This window comes from Bombyx mori, chromosome 13, assembly GCF_030269925.1.
Source record: "Bombyx mori chromosome 13, ASM3026992v2".
NCBI lineage: Eukaryota > Metazoa > Arthropoda > Insecta > Lepidoptera > Bombycidae > Bombyx > Bombyx mori.
Genome location: NC_085119.1, coordinates 14,779,086 through 14,796,401, shown reverse-complemented (window position 1 = coordinate 14,796,401; position 17,316 = coordinate 14,779,086). Strand labels below are relative to the sequence as shown.

Here is a 17,316-nt window from a genome sequence, read left to right as displayed (position 1 = left end):
TTATAAAGTTCTGTTTATATTCATACAGACGTACCGATAGTTAAATTAAGACTCGGCTCAAAATTGAACCCTAACGATATTGAAGAAGGCGACGACGTGTACTTCGAATGCGTGGTCGAAGCAAATCCACCGGCTTACAAAGTTGTATGGGAACATAATGTAAGTAAAAATTATACTTATACGTTTGATATTACGTTTTAAATCATATTGTTTCAGGAACGTTAGTTAAATTTATTAGATTTGTTATAAATTAATTAATTATGTAGGTATTTATAAAATAAGTAGCTATGTGTTACTAACGGAATGACTTTGTTTTTTCAAGCTATTGCATAGCTTTTATCGCGGGCTTTGAGTGCGGCGACGGAATCAAGAAATTTCGTAACGAAAATAAAACCTAACACCCCCACTCCGCCTACCATGTAGCTCGCATTCAATACATTCACAGGTTGCGCTTGTGTAGTGTTTGTGAATAAGCGCACGGCGTGACGTCGCACTGCATGCGCATCATGAAAAGTCTACCCATCTCTCTCTCGCGCGGTCTAGCTTATGAGTGTGAAGGGGACAGTTAATGTTTTGCTTTTGTTAATGTTTATAAATATAGCGTGGTCTTATTTTATTATTATTGTTTTAATATTAAATTATTATTGTATAATTATAATTGCATAAGTTGATAAAAAAATGCTATGCAATAGCTTTACCGCGGCAGACCCCGAGTGCCACACGTGTTATTTTTCTTTATTGCTTAGTTAAGTGAACGAGCTCACGGCCCACCTGATGACAAGTGGTTACCAGAGCCCATAGACATCTACAACGTAAATGACGCCACCCACCTTAAGACATGAGTTGTAAGGTCTCTTTTAACAGTACAACGGCTCCCCCGCCCTTCAAACCGAAACGCATTACTGCTTCACGGCAAAAATAGGCAGCGTAGTGATACCTACCCGTACGGACTCACAAGTCGTCCTACCACCAGTAATTACGCAAATTATAATGTTTGCGGATTTGATTTTAATTACACGATGTTATTCCTTCACCGTTGAAGACAATCGTGAGCATTTGTTAAGTACGTATTTCATTGGAAAAATTGATATCTCTCAGCCTGTACTTCTTTTAGGGTCAAATTATGGCACACAATCAACGGGCCGGTGTTATAGCTGGACCGGCCCATTTGGCTCTGCAGAGCGTCGCCAAAGAACAATCTGGAAGGTATTCTTGTACGGCTTCAAACGTCGAAGGCGACGGTCGATCATCACCATTCAATCTCCAAGTTATATGTGAGTAATTATCACAATTATACAACTGACTCCCGTTCAGGATATATATTGACCGGGTGATTAATAGCTATGAATACATTAGCCCAATTTAATATCTCTTGAAAAATAAAGACACTCTCTATTTTGCGATTTGATATAAATTCTGCACTCGCTTGCTTGCTTAACATAAAGTAAAAAATCTCATATTAAATTTGAACTTGCACTTTGAACTAATTTGGAGGATCTTTCTTGAATTAATCTAAATCTACAAATCAATTTAATAATTAACAAGTAAATTGAAGCTTTGTCAATTTTGATTCTTAAAAATATGCGCTATAAATATGCAAGAAAGGCAAGTGGGAAAAATTAAAACTACTTTTACAGCTTAAAATTTGCTTAGTTATTCAACCACTACAGTATCACCTTCTAAATATACCGAATTAAATTATACATCTATTTAGAAAGAAACTCTGAGTTCCTTGGTGTATCTTCTCACTGTTGAGACTGTATTTTGATGCGTGAACTCATGGAAATCTACTCTTACGTAGGCTTATTTCAATAAAATATTTTAATGAATTTATTGATTCAAATATCATTCTTCCAATAGGATTAAAATTTGTTAATGAGTTTTTTTAATACGCAAATAACTTCATGAGACGTTTAGTAAGATTTTAGTTCAAATATGATTAAAAGTTTTGAAACAGCCCACAACAAAACTTGGCAAGGCTTAGGCGTAGTTTTTTTGATTGCCTCGATTACGTGGCTTCGATCCCAACCCTAAAATTGCTAAAAAACGTACAAAATCAATTAAAAGTTTCACGTACAGTTTTAAAATAGTTCAACGGAGACTATTATTTCTAAAAAAGCTAACGCGATAAAACTGTCATTGAGGATATTAAAGTAAAATATAAATCCATTAACGCGAATAGCAGATAATGACTAATAATAAAACTATATTTCCATCGCACGATAACGATAAACACGCAAGTTGCGCGACGGTTTTTAGTGCAAGGCTTAGAATGGGCTCAAGTTACAATCCGATATCGCTATCCGATTCTTTAAGAATGCCGATCATTACACTGTATGTTCTGTGAGGAATTTATCCTCTGTTCTTTACCATAGCACCGCACATCACTGAAGCTACGTCCATGCTATCTTGAACCACTGTTTTATTCACAATACGTTCGCAGAGGTATTATTTGCTAATTTTTATCCGATTCTAGCAAACAAATGAACTGCCCTTCAAGGTGTTTCCCGAAAATTTGACCTGTCCTTCTTTAAGCGAAGCTTAAGGAGAAAACTCAACAATACGCTGCGACTTGGCAGACTACTAGTAAAACGTACTAGCAGGGAACCAAATAACTAATCCTACCTAAACCATTACCAATGTAAATATACAATTTTTGACGGGATTCCAAGCAATTCGATTGTTACCAATCTTAAAAGTAATTGAACTCTTTTTAATATTGCCTCGTATCGATCATTTGACCTCTTGAATTACCTTGCAAAAGAGAATCGGTCAATACATTTTTTTGTGACAGAGGAAATTTATTTTGATATATTTGATGATTTGATATAATATGATAAATTTATTTATTTTTTTATAAACTTAAACCTCAAGCTAGTTGAGTTGTATGTGTTAAGTATCAGATGACTAATATATTTTTTACTATTCGTAATTTGACATACATGTAATGTAGGTAAACTAGCATAATACTTGATAATTGAATGACAACAATGAAACTAATTTTAAAAATCGTATCGTACGGAAATATCGTAACGATTAATACTAGTCTCTACTCGTGTTTAACCGTGTAACTTAGGAAAAAACGTTTTAACCTACGAAGTAGTGTAGCGTGAATACTATTCATGTAATTAAACTTCACAGGAAATGAATAATAATTTAGGGATTATATTTTGTGACTAGTAGTTTTTAAATTTTTATTAAAACGCCTAAGTGGTTAATCTCATTTAATGTGGAAGAACTAACAAATATCAACGTCCAAATCGTTATACTGTTATAGAAGCTCAACTTGAGACGTAAGACTAATGTCTCAATTGCATGGAAGAGGTTATAGCCCCAAGTATAGTGCTTTACGGCAGAAATAGGCAGGATCGGCAGAATATCTCCAGCGCGGCATACAGGCAATACCTCCTGCATGGCATACTGGTAATAAGCAGAATAGCTAAATGTACGCACAGGGAAGGTTGCTAGGCTAGTAAGGCGTAGTAAGCTACGGATGATAAAGCTATTTTGTTAGTTTGAATTGTTTTAAAGCAGAAGTCATTCTCGAACACCTACTAGGAACATCCTATTAGGTAATTACTTTTTAAATGCTGTAGTTCGCAGTTTTTAAATTTCAGCGTAGTCGGATCATTTCAGAAATTACCAAACATAGCACGTTTTTTCGTTTCCTTTGGCATTGTTCCTTTAAGTCTGTCATTTGTTGTGGTGACGCCAACCACGGACGGTTTGGCGTCCCATGGAGGCCGGGTGCCGAGGAGATACGTGATCCTCGTAAAATACCACCTTACATCCCAGCCTGCCTCGGATGAGGTAAAAAAAATAAAGCAGTATAGGATTTATACCTTTTTCTCCTCTGTCAATCATTTATTTATTTATTTATGTAGCTCTAGTGCTAGTAAAAGAAAACAATTAGGTAATAATAAAAAAACCAAAATGTGAGATCTTTAAAATAAATCCAAACCTTAATGTGTCAGTAATTTTGGTCCAAATTCGAATAATAGAATTCGCAGAATAAATATTATGACGACGTTGTGCAAATTGAATAGTTGTCAGCCCTATATTAGGTACTTAAAGGCGATATTCCAAATATTTTCTAAAAGAGTACGAATTAAAATAATCAATAAATAACCAGGATTAAAACGTCGAGCGGAATACACGGCGTGTCGTATGAAATCGTCGTTTAAATCTCGGAATTTCAGTAAAGGAAATACAAACGGCCTCGCCCGTCAAATATATCACCGATGATCGCAAAATTGATAGTCGCACTCATTATTTTATGATGTTTTTAAACTGATTTACCTATTTTGTTTTAAATATATGTTACAATTTAAAAAAAATACGATGATAATGTCACTGTTATTGTTAAATTGCCTAGTCAACATTCTATAGCGAACTTACTACCAATATGGTATTAATCACTCACCGAAGCTCATCGATATCAACGACGTAAATACTGCCACTTACCTTGAGACATGAGTTCCAACTCTCAAATCTATGTACACTAGTAAAATTGACACCGGCATATCTATGTATATTTAGTTATATACCATATAATAATACGTAATGGACCTATCTCGTCTCGTCGCCGAGCAGCGATGCCACAAGACTCGGCAATGACAAGTCGTTTCCTATTTTTGCGACGAGGACACGGCGCCACCCCTCCCATGCGGGGCAGGCGACGAGCGTATGCTCTGCCGTGTCGCAATCACAATGGTGGCACTCTGCCAGTACGGCTACCATCACGGCCGCTCAGCTTTTGTGCACGTTATCAGCATACGGAATCCCCGAAGGACTTTGTAAGCTAACAACTGGATCACTAGCTTGTTGGATGAGTGTAGCATCACAGTCGTCGTTGATGACTGCTTCTCTGATACTATGATCATTAAGACTGGTGTTCCACAACGTTCGGTGCTCTCCTCCTGCTCTTTATCCTGTATCCTGTCACTGATGACATGTTATTTATTGATGGCATGCATTGCTGTGCAGATGACAGCATGGGGGATGCGCAAGATATCGAACATCAGCCTCTCTCTCGGAACGTGATGCAGGAGAGACGATTAAAACTTGTGTCTGAAGAAGTGAACTCTCTGGATAAGTCTCCGAGAGGGGTGAAATGAGCTTAGTTTAATTCAACCCGTTAAACCGCGTTTACTGCAAAGAAGGACCCTTTTGTCTGGTGCCGCAATTCCAAGAAGTATCCCTGTAACCTTTCACGACCATTCGGATACTTTACCGTTTTCACAGATCGTTTGACAAGCATCTAGGGTCCCTACATTCTTATTAGTACAGTAAAGCTGCAATAAATCTCATTATATCTAAAAGTATGAGCTTACATAATGTAAATGGGCTAAAGCTAGACTGTTCATGGTATTCGAAAGAGAAATCCCTTCATAGAGGTCCACGCATTAAGGCCATTGATTGCAACATTGGTACTCTCCTTTCCCTTGTGATGAGAGATCACGCTTTAATATTTTTCTAATCTATTCAACCAAAAAAACTGGTGGTACGATGCCTCGTAAGTGCACACGAGTAGGTACCACAGTCCTCCCCCGTAAAGACTATCAGGTGGCGGGTGGGGGGGCGCCCGGTACTCGACTGTCGGTCCGGTGGTGGGGCGGTGCAACGTGGCTCCTGTGCGCCGCCCACGGTGTATCTTCCGAAATGACGTCCTTTGGGATTTTCCCGGAGATGAAATCCCGTCTTATCATCAGGACGGGTACCGACGAAGGCGGACTTTCGGCGCGCACTGCGGTACCGTAGGTCTGGTGTAGCCGGTGTGGTGGAGCTCGATGGGGTTTAGTCGGTAGTCGCTCTGCGGGGCAAGTGCTTCGCGCGCCTTTTTCAAGGCGTAGTCTCTTGCGAGGAATTCGGGGAGGTGGAGGACCTTCTCGTCCCCCTCTTCCTCTCAGGAGGCGCCGGAGTCCGAGATAACCCGGTTCGTTACCCCCCCGGACCGGGTATCCGTAAATGGATTCCTCAGCGTTAAAAAAAAAAAAAAAAAAGGTACCACAGTCCTGCCTATTTCTGCTTTAAAGCAGTAATTTGTTTCAATTTGAAGGGCAAGGCAGCCGTTGTAGTGTTAAACTGAGACTCTTGTCTCAAAGAAGGTGGTGGAATTTACATTGTAGATGTTTTTGGGTTCCGGTAATCACTTAAACCCAGGTGGGCCGTGACCTCGTCCCTCCTGAGCAATAAAATAAGTAAAAAAAAAGATCAAACCAGAATCTGGCAATCCAACTGTACTCATTTTTGACACCACCCAACATAATAATATCCTGGTCGATTGCGGACTAATTCAAATCGCAATGTAATCTAATGTAGTAGTAGTGTAATAATGATAGTATAATTATGACAAAATGACATACAATTTAAACGGCACATATAATAACAAGATTAAATTCTCAATCAAAGCATCCCGGTGAGGCTCAGCTTCGATTAATATTGTAATTACATAGTCCATAGACTAGCTAGATGTTGGTTCATATGCAATGCATCATCGAATTGGAGGCGACGGGCATAACATCACACGCCATCGACGCCACAAATTGAATGTGTGTTACGTGGTGCGAATACCTTCAAACCAATATACATAGAGAAACATAGTTATTACGACGATACGAGCAACCCTCTTGTAAATTGAAAAAGTGAGTGTATCTATTATAGTATAGTGATGTACTAATGATACGGCGTCTTATGAGTCCGCCGGGCTCGTATCAATGCTCTGCCTATTTCTGCCGTGAAGCAGTGATGCGTTTGGGTTTGAAAAGTGGGGCAGTCGTTATACTATAAAAACTGAGACTTATAACTCATGTATCAAGATGAGTAGCCGAATTTCGTGCTATGTGTCTACGGCCTCTGGTAGCCACTTAACGACAGGTCGGCCATGGCTCAAATACCCTTCTAAGCTATGAAAAAACAGTTGAAACTCGAATAGCTGCTAAGGTTTTAATAGGTCGTAAAAAAATATAATAGTTAGTCGTCATGTTTCCAAGATTTAAATCAAAATTTTAAGAAATTAATGTAGTTCCTGTTTCTTTGCGCTTTTCCGAGCTCTACACATTATTTAAATAAATTTACTTTCCCTTACCCTTAGTATTACTTTACATAAAATTTTGATTTTAATTCGGAACGAAAATGAATAAAGTTAACTTGGGAAAAAAGGTAAAAATCTTGAAACTGCTTATCAATTTTACCTGTTTCTGGTTTGCTTGCACAAAGACTTTTTTAACCTTTTTTACCTTCACCTTGTTTTCTTAATTAATATTCATTATCTAAGTATCGATTAAGTTAAACGTCTACAAGAACTTTTTTATCCAGGGCTTAAAATTCAATTTAGATTCAGACACTATTTTTGAAAATTATAATCTAGTGCCATCTTGAAATGTATTAACCAATATCACCTGGTCACTAGATGATACAATTTAGTCTCATGAAGAGATATAATTGCGACAGCTGGTTTTAAATTAAATATCTATGTAGTAGCTCTATTTAAAAATAAATAATATTACCTTTAAACAGATAAGCCAGTTTGCAAAAACCAACACACCATGGTCGTCGGAGCTGCTATCAATGAACCAGCAAGCGTGAAATGTGATGTCGACGCGTTTCCACCCCCTAAGAACTTTCAATGGACTCTCAATAACTCTATGGGCACTGTGGATATAGAACCAGTAAGTTATAAACCAGTACTTGAAATTCAAAGTAGATATCCAACGTAGTTCAAACCTTCTTAAAAGAGTTTTGGTTTATTTGGGGAATTATCGTTAGAGAAAATCATTTATGATCGGAATTTAAATACAAATGGAATGGCTTGAGAACACCTGGACCGATTAGTATTTTTTGTCTTAAAGTGTTCATAACACTATAAGGTTAACTAATTTCCATTAACATGAGAGAAGCATTAAAATTTCTACATTTAGACTCGTTCAATGCAAATAATGAATCTATAACTTTTTTTGTTTTACTTCGGACGAGAAAATATCTTAGAATGTATATAGTGGAAATTCATATATTTGAAAAGATTACCACCTCCCATCAAAAGGTCAAAGATCTCAATTGTAAATACAATAAAGGTTATATATATTTCAAACTTGAAGTGGGTATGCTTCTCGTTCGACTACAGGATAATCGTACCGACATAATAATATATGTACACATATAATATAATATATAATCATAATAGTCGTTCATGAAGAAGAAGTGTAAGTACATATTTTAAAAATAGATGCATTTGCGACAATTAATTTTGAGACGATTGTAATGTGCGTCTTACATACTCGTAATTATATTTATTTTGCCATGAGTACTTGACAAAAGTAAATCATCTGGCGCTACACCAATGAAAATTAATTTACAAGTCTCAATTCTTATATCAAAAGATTTGAATGTGGATTCCTAATGTGATTTATATCATTTTATTTCAAAACAAATAAATTGTGAACAGAGGTTTTTTTGTTGTTCCATACATTTTTGCCCAGAAGCTATCACAACAGACAGAACAATTATTTTAAATTAATCTCAAGTCGAACATCTGTATGTACGAAATGATTTGTTACAATATTTACATTTTAATTTGTTTTCCCTCCAGAGTAAATTTACGGTTGATAATATCGGCCGATCAGTCCTCACTTACACAGCGACAACAGAAAGTGATTATGGATCGTTAACCTGCCGAGCCACAAACATGGCTGGACAGCAAATGGACCCATGCCGATATACTCTGCTCCCAGCCGTAAAACCGGATCAGCCATTCAATTGCACCACTTTAAATTTGACTGACGATTCTGCTGAGCTTCGATGTGTTGCCGGTTAGTGATTCGTGGAAAGCAAAGTTTTTTATAAGAGTTAGTCACACAGCCTATCTAGTGTTATAGGGTTATCTAGGCCCAGACCACAATGTGTATCCCATCACCAACCTACAATATAAGAACGAGGCTAGTTTTTACCCTAATACCAGAAGATTTTTAAATTCTATTGCAGGCAGACTTTAAATAGACGCAATAATGTCATTATTAAGAAATGACTGGGATGGGGAGTATTTATAAATAGGTAGTAAACGCGAAAGGTAACCGTCAACATATTTTTAATTTTTTTTATTGATTATAATAATATGGTTGGACGAGCTCACCTGGTGTTAAGTGGTTACTGCAGCCCATAGACATCTACGACGTAAACGCGCCACCCACCTTGAGATATAAGTTCTAAGGTCTCAAGTTTAGTTACAGTATAGTTGTTTAAATTATAGCGATCACTTAATTGTTGTCACTTTTAAATTTAAGTTAACTTATAAATATGTTTCTTGGTTGAATAACGTGTTAAAAGTAAATCCTAAAATGATAACAAAAGTGTTTCGCAGGTTATGACGGCGGACTCCACACCACATACATTGTGGAAGTATGGGAGACAGGAAATCTAATAGCAAACGTGTCGTCATCAGTTCCAGTTTGGAAATTAGATGATCTTGGTTCAGGAAAAGCGTTAAAATTGTACTTCTACGCACACAATGCCAGGGGAAGATCAGACATCACCAAATTAAGAGTGCATACATTGTCACGTTTAGCTTTACATACTGGTGAGTTGATATGACGTGTAATTTTTGTTCTCCCTACAATATCCTTTAAATCATCTTAGTTTTTAAATCGTTTTAGCCTAAAAGATGTGGACGTTTGGATAGGAATGAAACGATGCGATCAGGCTGGTTTTCGAATCACGCCGATAGACACATTTTTCTAAAGAAACACTTACTACAGGTTACTACAGGTTTTTTTTATTGCCTTTGTAGGCATACGGGCATACGGCCCACCTAATGGTGAGTGGTTATCGTCACCCATGGACTTCAGCAATGCCAGGGGCAGAGCCAAGCCGCTGCCTACCGACTTTTCCGATGATATGGTTTAATAAAAATCTTTTAAATCCTAATGTGGCTAACTGGTGGCTGATAGCCATTTAACAACATGACTTACTTTCTTGCTATCTAGAATCTCAATATCTTGTAGCAAGCGTTGTAACGTTTTAGCTATGGCTATCTATTTGACATTATAATAATATGATTAAATATTGTTTAAGGATCATTTCTCATTAAGTAAATATCATTTTGAGCGAGATAATGAAATTACAATATCGTTTAAAACTATTAATTTCTTCGTAGAAGCGAAGACCACGGAAGTCCAAATTGACAGGAATTGGCTACTTGCGGCAATCGCTGTGGCTGTTTGCGTGTTAGTCGCAACTATATCTTTGGCTCTTTGGGCAAGAAGAAGACAACACAGACCAATGCAGTATGAAGGTAATTATTTATCATTGAATTTTTTATGGATTTTGTTTAAAAATGTACTGCAGAAATGGATAAAGCAGTCGTAATGAATATGAACGGTGTCTTAACACATCCTAAGGTTTTACAAGCGCTGTAATGGTGTCCCAATACTTAAACAATGTATTGTTATTATAAATGTGTTTGTCGTGATGGAGACTGTAGTACGTACTTGATTGAAATTCAGTAGTTTTTTGCATTTCAACGAAGATTTCTATTTATTTTTCTATTTATTTTTATCTCAGCTCCCACATTAATAATGTTAACAAATGGGTGTATTACATATTCAGTGATATTCATTGTGGAATGTGGCTCAGTTTATTTAGCTTCCTCATTTTTAAATAATATTTAATCCTATACTTATATGCTTCAAATAAGTGTAATTTAATATGCTACAGCATTATTTTTAATTCGGCCTATAATTTTTCAATCAAACTAGTAAAACTAGTAGTCAAACTATTTCTAGTTATCTTCATCCTGAAATAGTTATGATTTAATTGATGTTATAGTTTCCGTTAGTTAAGGTTCCAACTCGATGAAAGAGTTACTCGATACAGTTGATTTCATTTAATTTTGATACACGATGTACCTAATAGTAATGCGCGGTCGATGAGCCAATTTAGAAAATCCTCAGCTTCAATAATTGATAATTCATTCAACTCACCACAAGCGTATTATTTTGGAACCCAAGTAATCGAATTGATGTGTGAAAAAGAAAAACGTTAGCGTTATTTAAGATTCGTAAATCAAGCGACGTAAATCTGTGCATCGTATTTGGACCCAGAAAACACGGAAAAGCAATAAAATTCCGCATTCAGTACGGTGCAGGAATCAATAGGGATTCGCTCGGCGCGGAGTTCTCACGAGGACGGCGTTTCCGCGTGACCAGGGTTTTCGACTACGCCTCTACACGGCTGCATTTGATTTATGTCCCTCTATATTTTCACTGGAATTGCGGACGTCACGTCAACCTACTTGGACATTTTTATTAACTTCCTCGGCAAACGACTGCCTTTTAACATTAAGAGTAAAATTCAATTTCAAAGTGCAATTTTAAGTTTTCTTACTCATTTTGAAATCGATGATCTTTGGATCAACTCTAAAAATATATGCGACTGCTATAATATAACGACTAATATAATTTATATTGGTAATTTTAGGAGAACAAACGATAAAAAAATGTGAGCCATCACGGGACGGCTGGCAGATGTGAAACATCGACATTATTTTGTAAAAGTAATATGCAGAAAAGAACAGATTGTGATAGGAACTAAATATGTCAAAATGATAAAATAAAATATTACAAAAAAAAAAATTGTTTTCAAGTAAAACACAGGTTATGTGTACTGTAGTAAACAACACTGTATACACTACGGAGTATACACTATAGGTATCCGAGCTCAGTGTAGCGAGAGAGATGGCTTAGCGCCGGATCGAGTGGGAGAGAATTGCACAGTCGATTGCGCATGGCGACGCGTCGCCACGGCATGCGTCGCGACGCCAGAAATCGGTTTTACGTGCGGCTATAGATGTTTCACATCAAAAATTGTGTTCCTTAGTTCAATCTTAGGACAACAAACGAGCATTTTTCCCTTGCTTATGACCTTGGACGACTACTGTTATTTTAATAGAACTGTAATTAGATAGTTGCGTCCAATCACTCTTCTTCCGAACTCATCTCAAACAACTTTAAACGCAGACAAATCGTTTTGTCCGTATGTTGGAAAGGCGAAATAAACACGCCAGTACTAACAAAGAGCCATACATCTTAGGAACCACTACGGGAGTAAAAAAAGGAGTCGCTTGAATGATGGAAGTTTCCACTTGACCGAAAGATAGAGGAAGCAAATTTTAGATAGGTAACTTTTGTATGGGAAAAATATACGTCACGTGAAGTATGCTCACGAATGTTCACGGTTACACTCTGTTTTTTTTTATTTAATACAAGAGACCCATGTGCTAAATCCATTTGCTCGTCTACCTATGGAAGTACTCTTTAAGGATCGATTTCAATTAACTACCTCCTCGGTACGTAAATTTAATGGGTAGTAAAATCAAGCTTTACGTTTTTTATTCAAATAGAATAATGGGCTTTAACGTATAAAATTTAAATAACCAAGCTTATTGTATTCAATTGTCACGTTCCATTTAGTTTCAATTTGGTAAAAGGTCTATAAGTTATTTGGGGAGTGCCAAAATTTGGCATAGCTAGCTGTGGTTTAATACATTGCATGAAAAAATTATTATGTTGTCAAAGTTACTAGATTTGAGTAATTTTAATTGGGTTAATTTTAATTTGATATCTTCAATTAATTTAGCGCTACTTCAGAAGAACACAGCAAAATATAATTGTTTTTCGTGGCACAGTACTACGAGATATGTGTCTAATAAACTAAATGGCAGCGTTTCAAATACTAAACAATAGTCGCGCGTCAAAGCTGACAGACATAATTTTCTTTTTTTGCTGTGTTGAGCTTTTAAACTATTGCATAGCTTTTATCGCGGGCCTTGAGCGCGGCGACCGAATCATGAAATTTCGTAACGAAAAAAACCTAACACACATCACTCCGCCTACCATGTAGCTCGTGTTCATCACATTCACACGTTGCGCTTGTGTAGTGTTTGTGAATAAGCGCGTGGTGTGACGTCACACTGCATGCGCTTCATGAAAAGTCTGCCCATCTCTCTCTCTCTCGCGCGGTCTAGCTTATGAGTGTGAAGGGGACAGTTAAGATTTTGCTTTTATTAATGTTTAATATAGCGTGGTCTTGTTTTATTATTGTTTTAATATTAAATTATCATTGTTTAATTATAATTGCATAAGTTGCTATGCAATAGCTTTACCGCGGCAGTTCCCGAGTGCCACACGTTTATTTTAAATCGAATACCTAAGGTATATTATAAGACAACTTCAATACTACACACAAATACGGATAACGTAATCTATTTATGGACATAGAAAAAATATTTCAAGCCACGGTTTATTTTCACTAAATACGGGAGCTCATAGACACCACAATATGAAGGCCACGACCCATTTACAGACATAATTTCAGTTATAATGAAATCGTCAGTTTCAAAGTTTATAAAGACAATCGCCAGCAATTATCAAGCCAGAGCGCCGGACCACAGCAGCAAAAGTAGGCGTTGTAGTAGTACCTGTGTGGACTCATAACCGAACCGTAGTAAAATTTTACTACACTATACGAGACAAATTTGAGTTAACGCTTACGCTATCGAGAACGTTAAAAAGCTCGCACTAAGCCCACTGATCATAAATTCATATTAGAATCTAATTACAACTACTTCTACGGTTTTATATAAAATCTTATACCTTTAAACGAGCAATTCTTGTATATTAATATATATATAATCTGAATCTCGGAAACGGCTACAACGATTTTCATAAAATTTAGTATACCTACAGGGGATTTCGGGGGCGATAAATCGATCTAGCTATGATTTATTTTCAGAAAATGTTGTTTTACTCGTGTTTTCAATAATCAACTTTACCCGACATCTATTGGCGAATAATAATACTATTTTTCTTAACTGAGGGCAACTAACCGCTCTAAAGACACAACAAGAGGGCGTTATCAAAAAACAAACCGGTCATCATCTAGTCAATAATTTAATAAATACGTTTGACAGACGATTTCTCATAACAAATATCGGTGTGTATTCGAAAACGAGCTTTTATCCTAAATAATACAATACAATAAAGCTCTAACGTTTGTTCTAAGACGGCGAACTAAGCTGCTTTGTCAATAGTAATCGAGCCTACACTAATACCATGGAATCGAAAATAGTATTATAATAGAATTCAAATAGGTACTTATTACGTATTTTTCTTTTATACCACGTGTATTTGTTCGTTTTCAATTGAAATAGAAGGTTTATGGTTTCATTATAGAGTTTTATTTTAAAAGAAAAAAATATCCTTCGATTAAACTACAAAAGCTTGGTAGGCAGCGGCTTGGCTCTGCCCCTAGCAATGCTGACGTCCATGGGCGACGATAAACACTCACCATCAGGTGGGCCGTATGCTAGTTTGCCTGCAAGAGCATTAAATAAATTTATAAAATATTGTAGTAATGTAATATTGACCTAATAATCTCGCCATTATAATCAGAGTTAAAAAAATCTTTGATATTTTAGTTCGGTTTGGTGTCTTACTGGTGATGGAGCGTCTTGTGAGCACGTTTGTGTAGGTACCACCACCTTGTCGATTTCTGTCGTGAAGCAATAATACGTTTTGGTTTCTGGAGTGGGGCAACCATTGTACATATAATAATGAGACCTGTAACTCAAGTCTCTATATACGAGTAGGTGAGGGCATTTATCCATAGCTGTTTATCCATCTAAGCAAAAAAAAAGAACAAGATAATGACACGCATCATTGATCATCAATACCCGAAACCTATTGCTTTCAGTACCAAGGCTGTACCAGGTGTATTTAAGACCTAACTTCTATATAGCGTGACCGGTAATCGTAACAAAATTATATCGATGCGGGCCCAAACAATTTGGATCGTTCAAATATTTATAGAGTACTAGTGAAAACCTGCCAGCTTGGCTGTGACGATCGCGATATACGATACGAATAACACTTATTTCTTTTTCATTAATTTTATCATTGTATGAGCCGTCGAGCTAATGGACAGTCGGGTGTTGATTAATTGGTGCTGTCCATAGTCATTAAAACATGATTTCTTCCAATCACTACGAGACATGAAGGTGGAACATAACTTATGCTGTTCTGTATCAAAAAAAGACGTGTGGCACTCGGAGACTGCCGCGGTAAAGCTATTGCATAGCATTTTTTATCAACTTATGCAATTATAAATCGACAATAATAATTTAATATTGAAACAACAATAAAATAAGATCCGGCGAGAAACTCAGTGGGCTAACTTTCAATGAATCTGCTACATTGTGAGTATTCCAGTTTGAACGCGCACTCACTAGAGGGCGCTACATGGGATAGACCCACGCCTTTGGATGCTAGTTCTAACTCTCATTCGCCCAGAATCAACGGTTTAGCTAGTTTATTTTTTAATTCCACTCCAATGACTGAATGAGTAGTAGGAGTAGTAATAAAATTCTTCGACTAAGCGATAGAAAATGGCACGCCCACATTTTCTATTTTACAATTCCGTTTGTCGCCGATAGATGGCTCTTGACACAAAAGCTAAATCGCGCAATCGTTAAGTTACCCACGAAAGTATATCACATATTTTGATAGTACATAAATCGGTGTTTAGACTTCTTACTTTAAACACTACACAAGCGCAACGTTTGAATGTGTTGAACGCGAGCTACATAGTAGGCATAGTGAGGGGTGGAATGTTTTTTTCGTTACGGAATTTCACGATTCCGCTTTCAAGCCGCGCCCAAGTTCCACGATAAAATCTATGCAATAGCTTAAAAATATAGCAGAATATTAATATTCATCAACATAATGCTATCAGTCGCTTTTGAAAATAGATTTTCACAAAGTTCTTTCATCCTTAGCGCCGATACAGACGGTGAAAGCGTATAAAGGCTCCTTGCATAGCACACATCATTCACCGCTCCAGCCGGACGATAAGAATCCTGACGTTGTACCTCTCGGCAAAGGTAAGTAAAATGAGGGTAGGTCAAAGTTTTTTTTTTTATAGTCACTATGTTTTCAGTTGGTCTTGATGTTAAACATTTGTTCGTATGCCCGATAATATATTATGATATAATGTCTATTACATTGTAAAGAAAAATAATTTAATAAACAGAGATGAAAAATGCTAATTCTGAAATTGTTCTCTGACATAAACCTGAATAACCGTAGAACTAATTTCAATAAAATCTTGATATAAATTTCAAGTTTCGACCAACCACATTGGAACCTTCAGTCTCCCTAGTCAAGTTAAGTTTTATGGAAGATATTTTGTCGCAGCTTGTGCTCTAAATATTTTTCAATTTCACTGAGCTCTTACTTGCGTGGTAACTTCCAAACCGGAGTGCGACTATAACCACTCGTACAAGAAGCATTCGAGTCTATTAAGAACGATCGAGGCAATCATAGATAATACACATAAATTAGTTATAGATAAGCAACTCAAGCACTCAACAAAAATGTTTACGGGCGTCGGCCACTAGATGGCTTCGCTTCGATTAGTTTCTTATGGCTCCTGTAGATGGCAGTAACCAATTGCCTATCTTATATTTAATTTTTAATGAAGGTTTAAGTAAATTTTCAGAACCCGAAACATGATAAAATTTAATCAATTTGTCTCTATCTGTTGTCTCTATTTTTTATTTATTTTCTGTGTTTAGTTACACCATAATTAAATGCCTTAACTTTAACATCATATTATAAGTTTAGGGGCATCCGCTACAAGATATCGCTAGTTCCCATACAAAAAAAAACGATTTGTCTTAAAGTATCGCAGTTTCAGAATACTGGAGGCAATAATATACCATGGTATCGTTTTTGTTATTTTCATCATTTGATTTTCTTCATTAAAACATTGTCCATTCGTGTAGATTTTCACTGCACACACGACATCGAGCGACCTCCCGAGCCGCCCCCATACGGCGCGGTGGTTTCTCCGCCAGTGGGCGTCTCAAGGAGTGCTCACAGTCTCCAACATGACGTGAGGTCGAATACACCTCACACTCCGAACACACCGGCTTCTGATGCTCAGGTAAACAACGAATTAATATGATTAACGTTGGAATTAGATCTTATTCATCACTATAAGTATTAGTGAAAGTACAAAAATGATTCCGGACTGTTTTCGCTAATAACATTTTATCTTCCATTTATTACTCAATACATTTCATTGGAAGGCCTCTTAGAAACAGAAAGTATACGAAAGGGCACTTAATGGAACATTCTTGGAAAAAGAAATGAAGTTATCTCTCTAAGCTGACCGCTAACATTAATATCATTAGAATAGAAGTAACCGTTTTGGACAGCATCGAAAAGCTACACGAATACTTTCCTTTTTTTAATGCAAAGATGGATG

At 36.7% G+C, this 17,316-nt stretch overlaps 1 protein-coding gene across 1 annotated transcript in view; it reads left to right on the top strand.

Moving 5' to 3' along the window:
* The window catches only part of LOC105841898 (nephrin), a 205,316-nt gene that overhangs the window by 183,596 nt on the left and 4,404 nt on the right, over nt 1–17,316 (top strand). The window contains exons 9-16 of the mRNA XM_021349120.3: nt 29–159; nt 1,115–1,274; nt 7,519–7,670; nt 8,588–8,807; nt 9,356–9,571; nt 10,148–10,285; nt 15,824–15,928; nt 16,832–16,992. Coding sequence (XP_021204795.2) covers nt 29–159; nt 1,115–1,274; nt 7,519–7,670; nt 8,588–8,807; nt 9,356–9,571; nt 10,148–10,285; nt 15,824–15,928; nt 16,832–16,992 — 1,283 coding nt within the window. The remainder of the gene's footprint in view (nt 1–28; nt 160–1,114; nt 1,275–7,518; nt 7,671–8,587; nt 8,808–9,355; nt 9,572–10,147; nt 10,286–15,823; nt 15,929–16,831; nt 16,993–17,316) is intronic.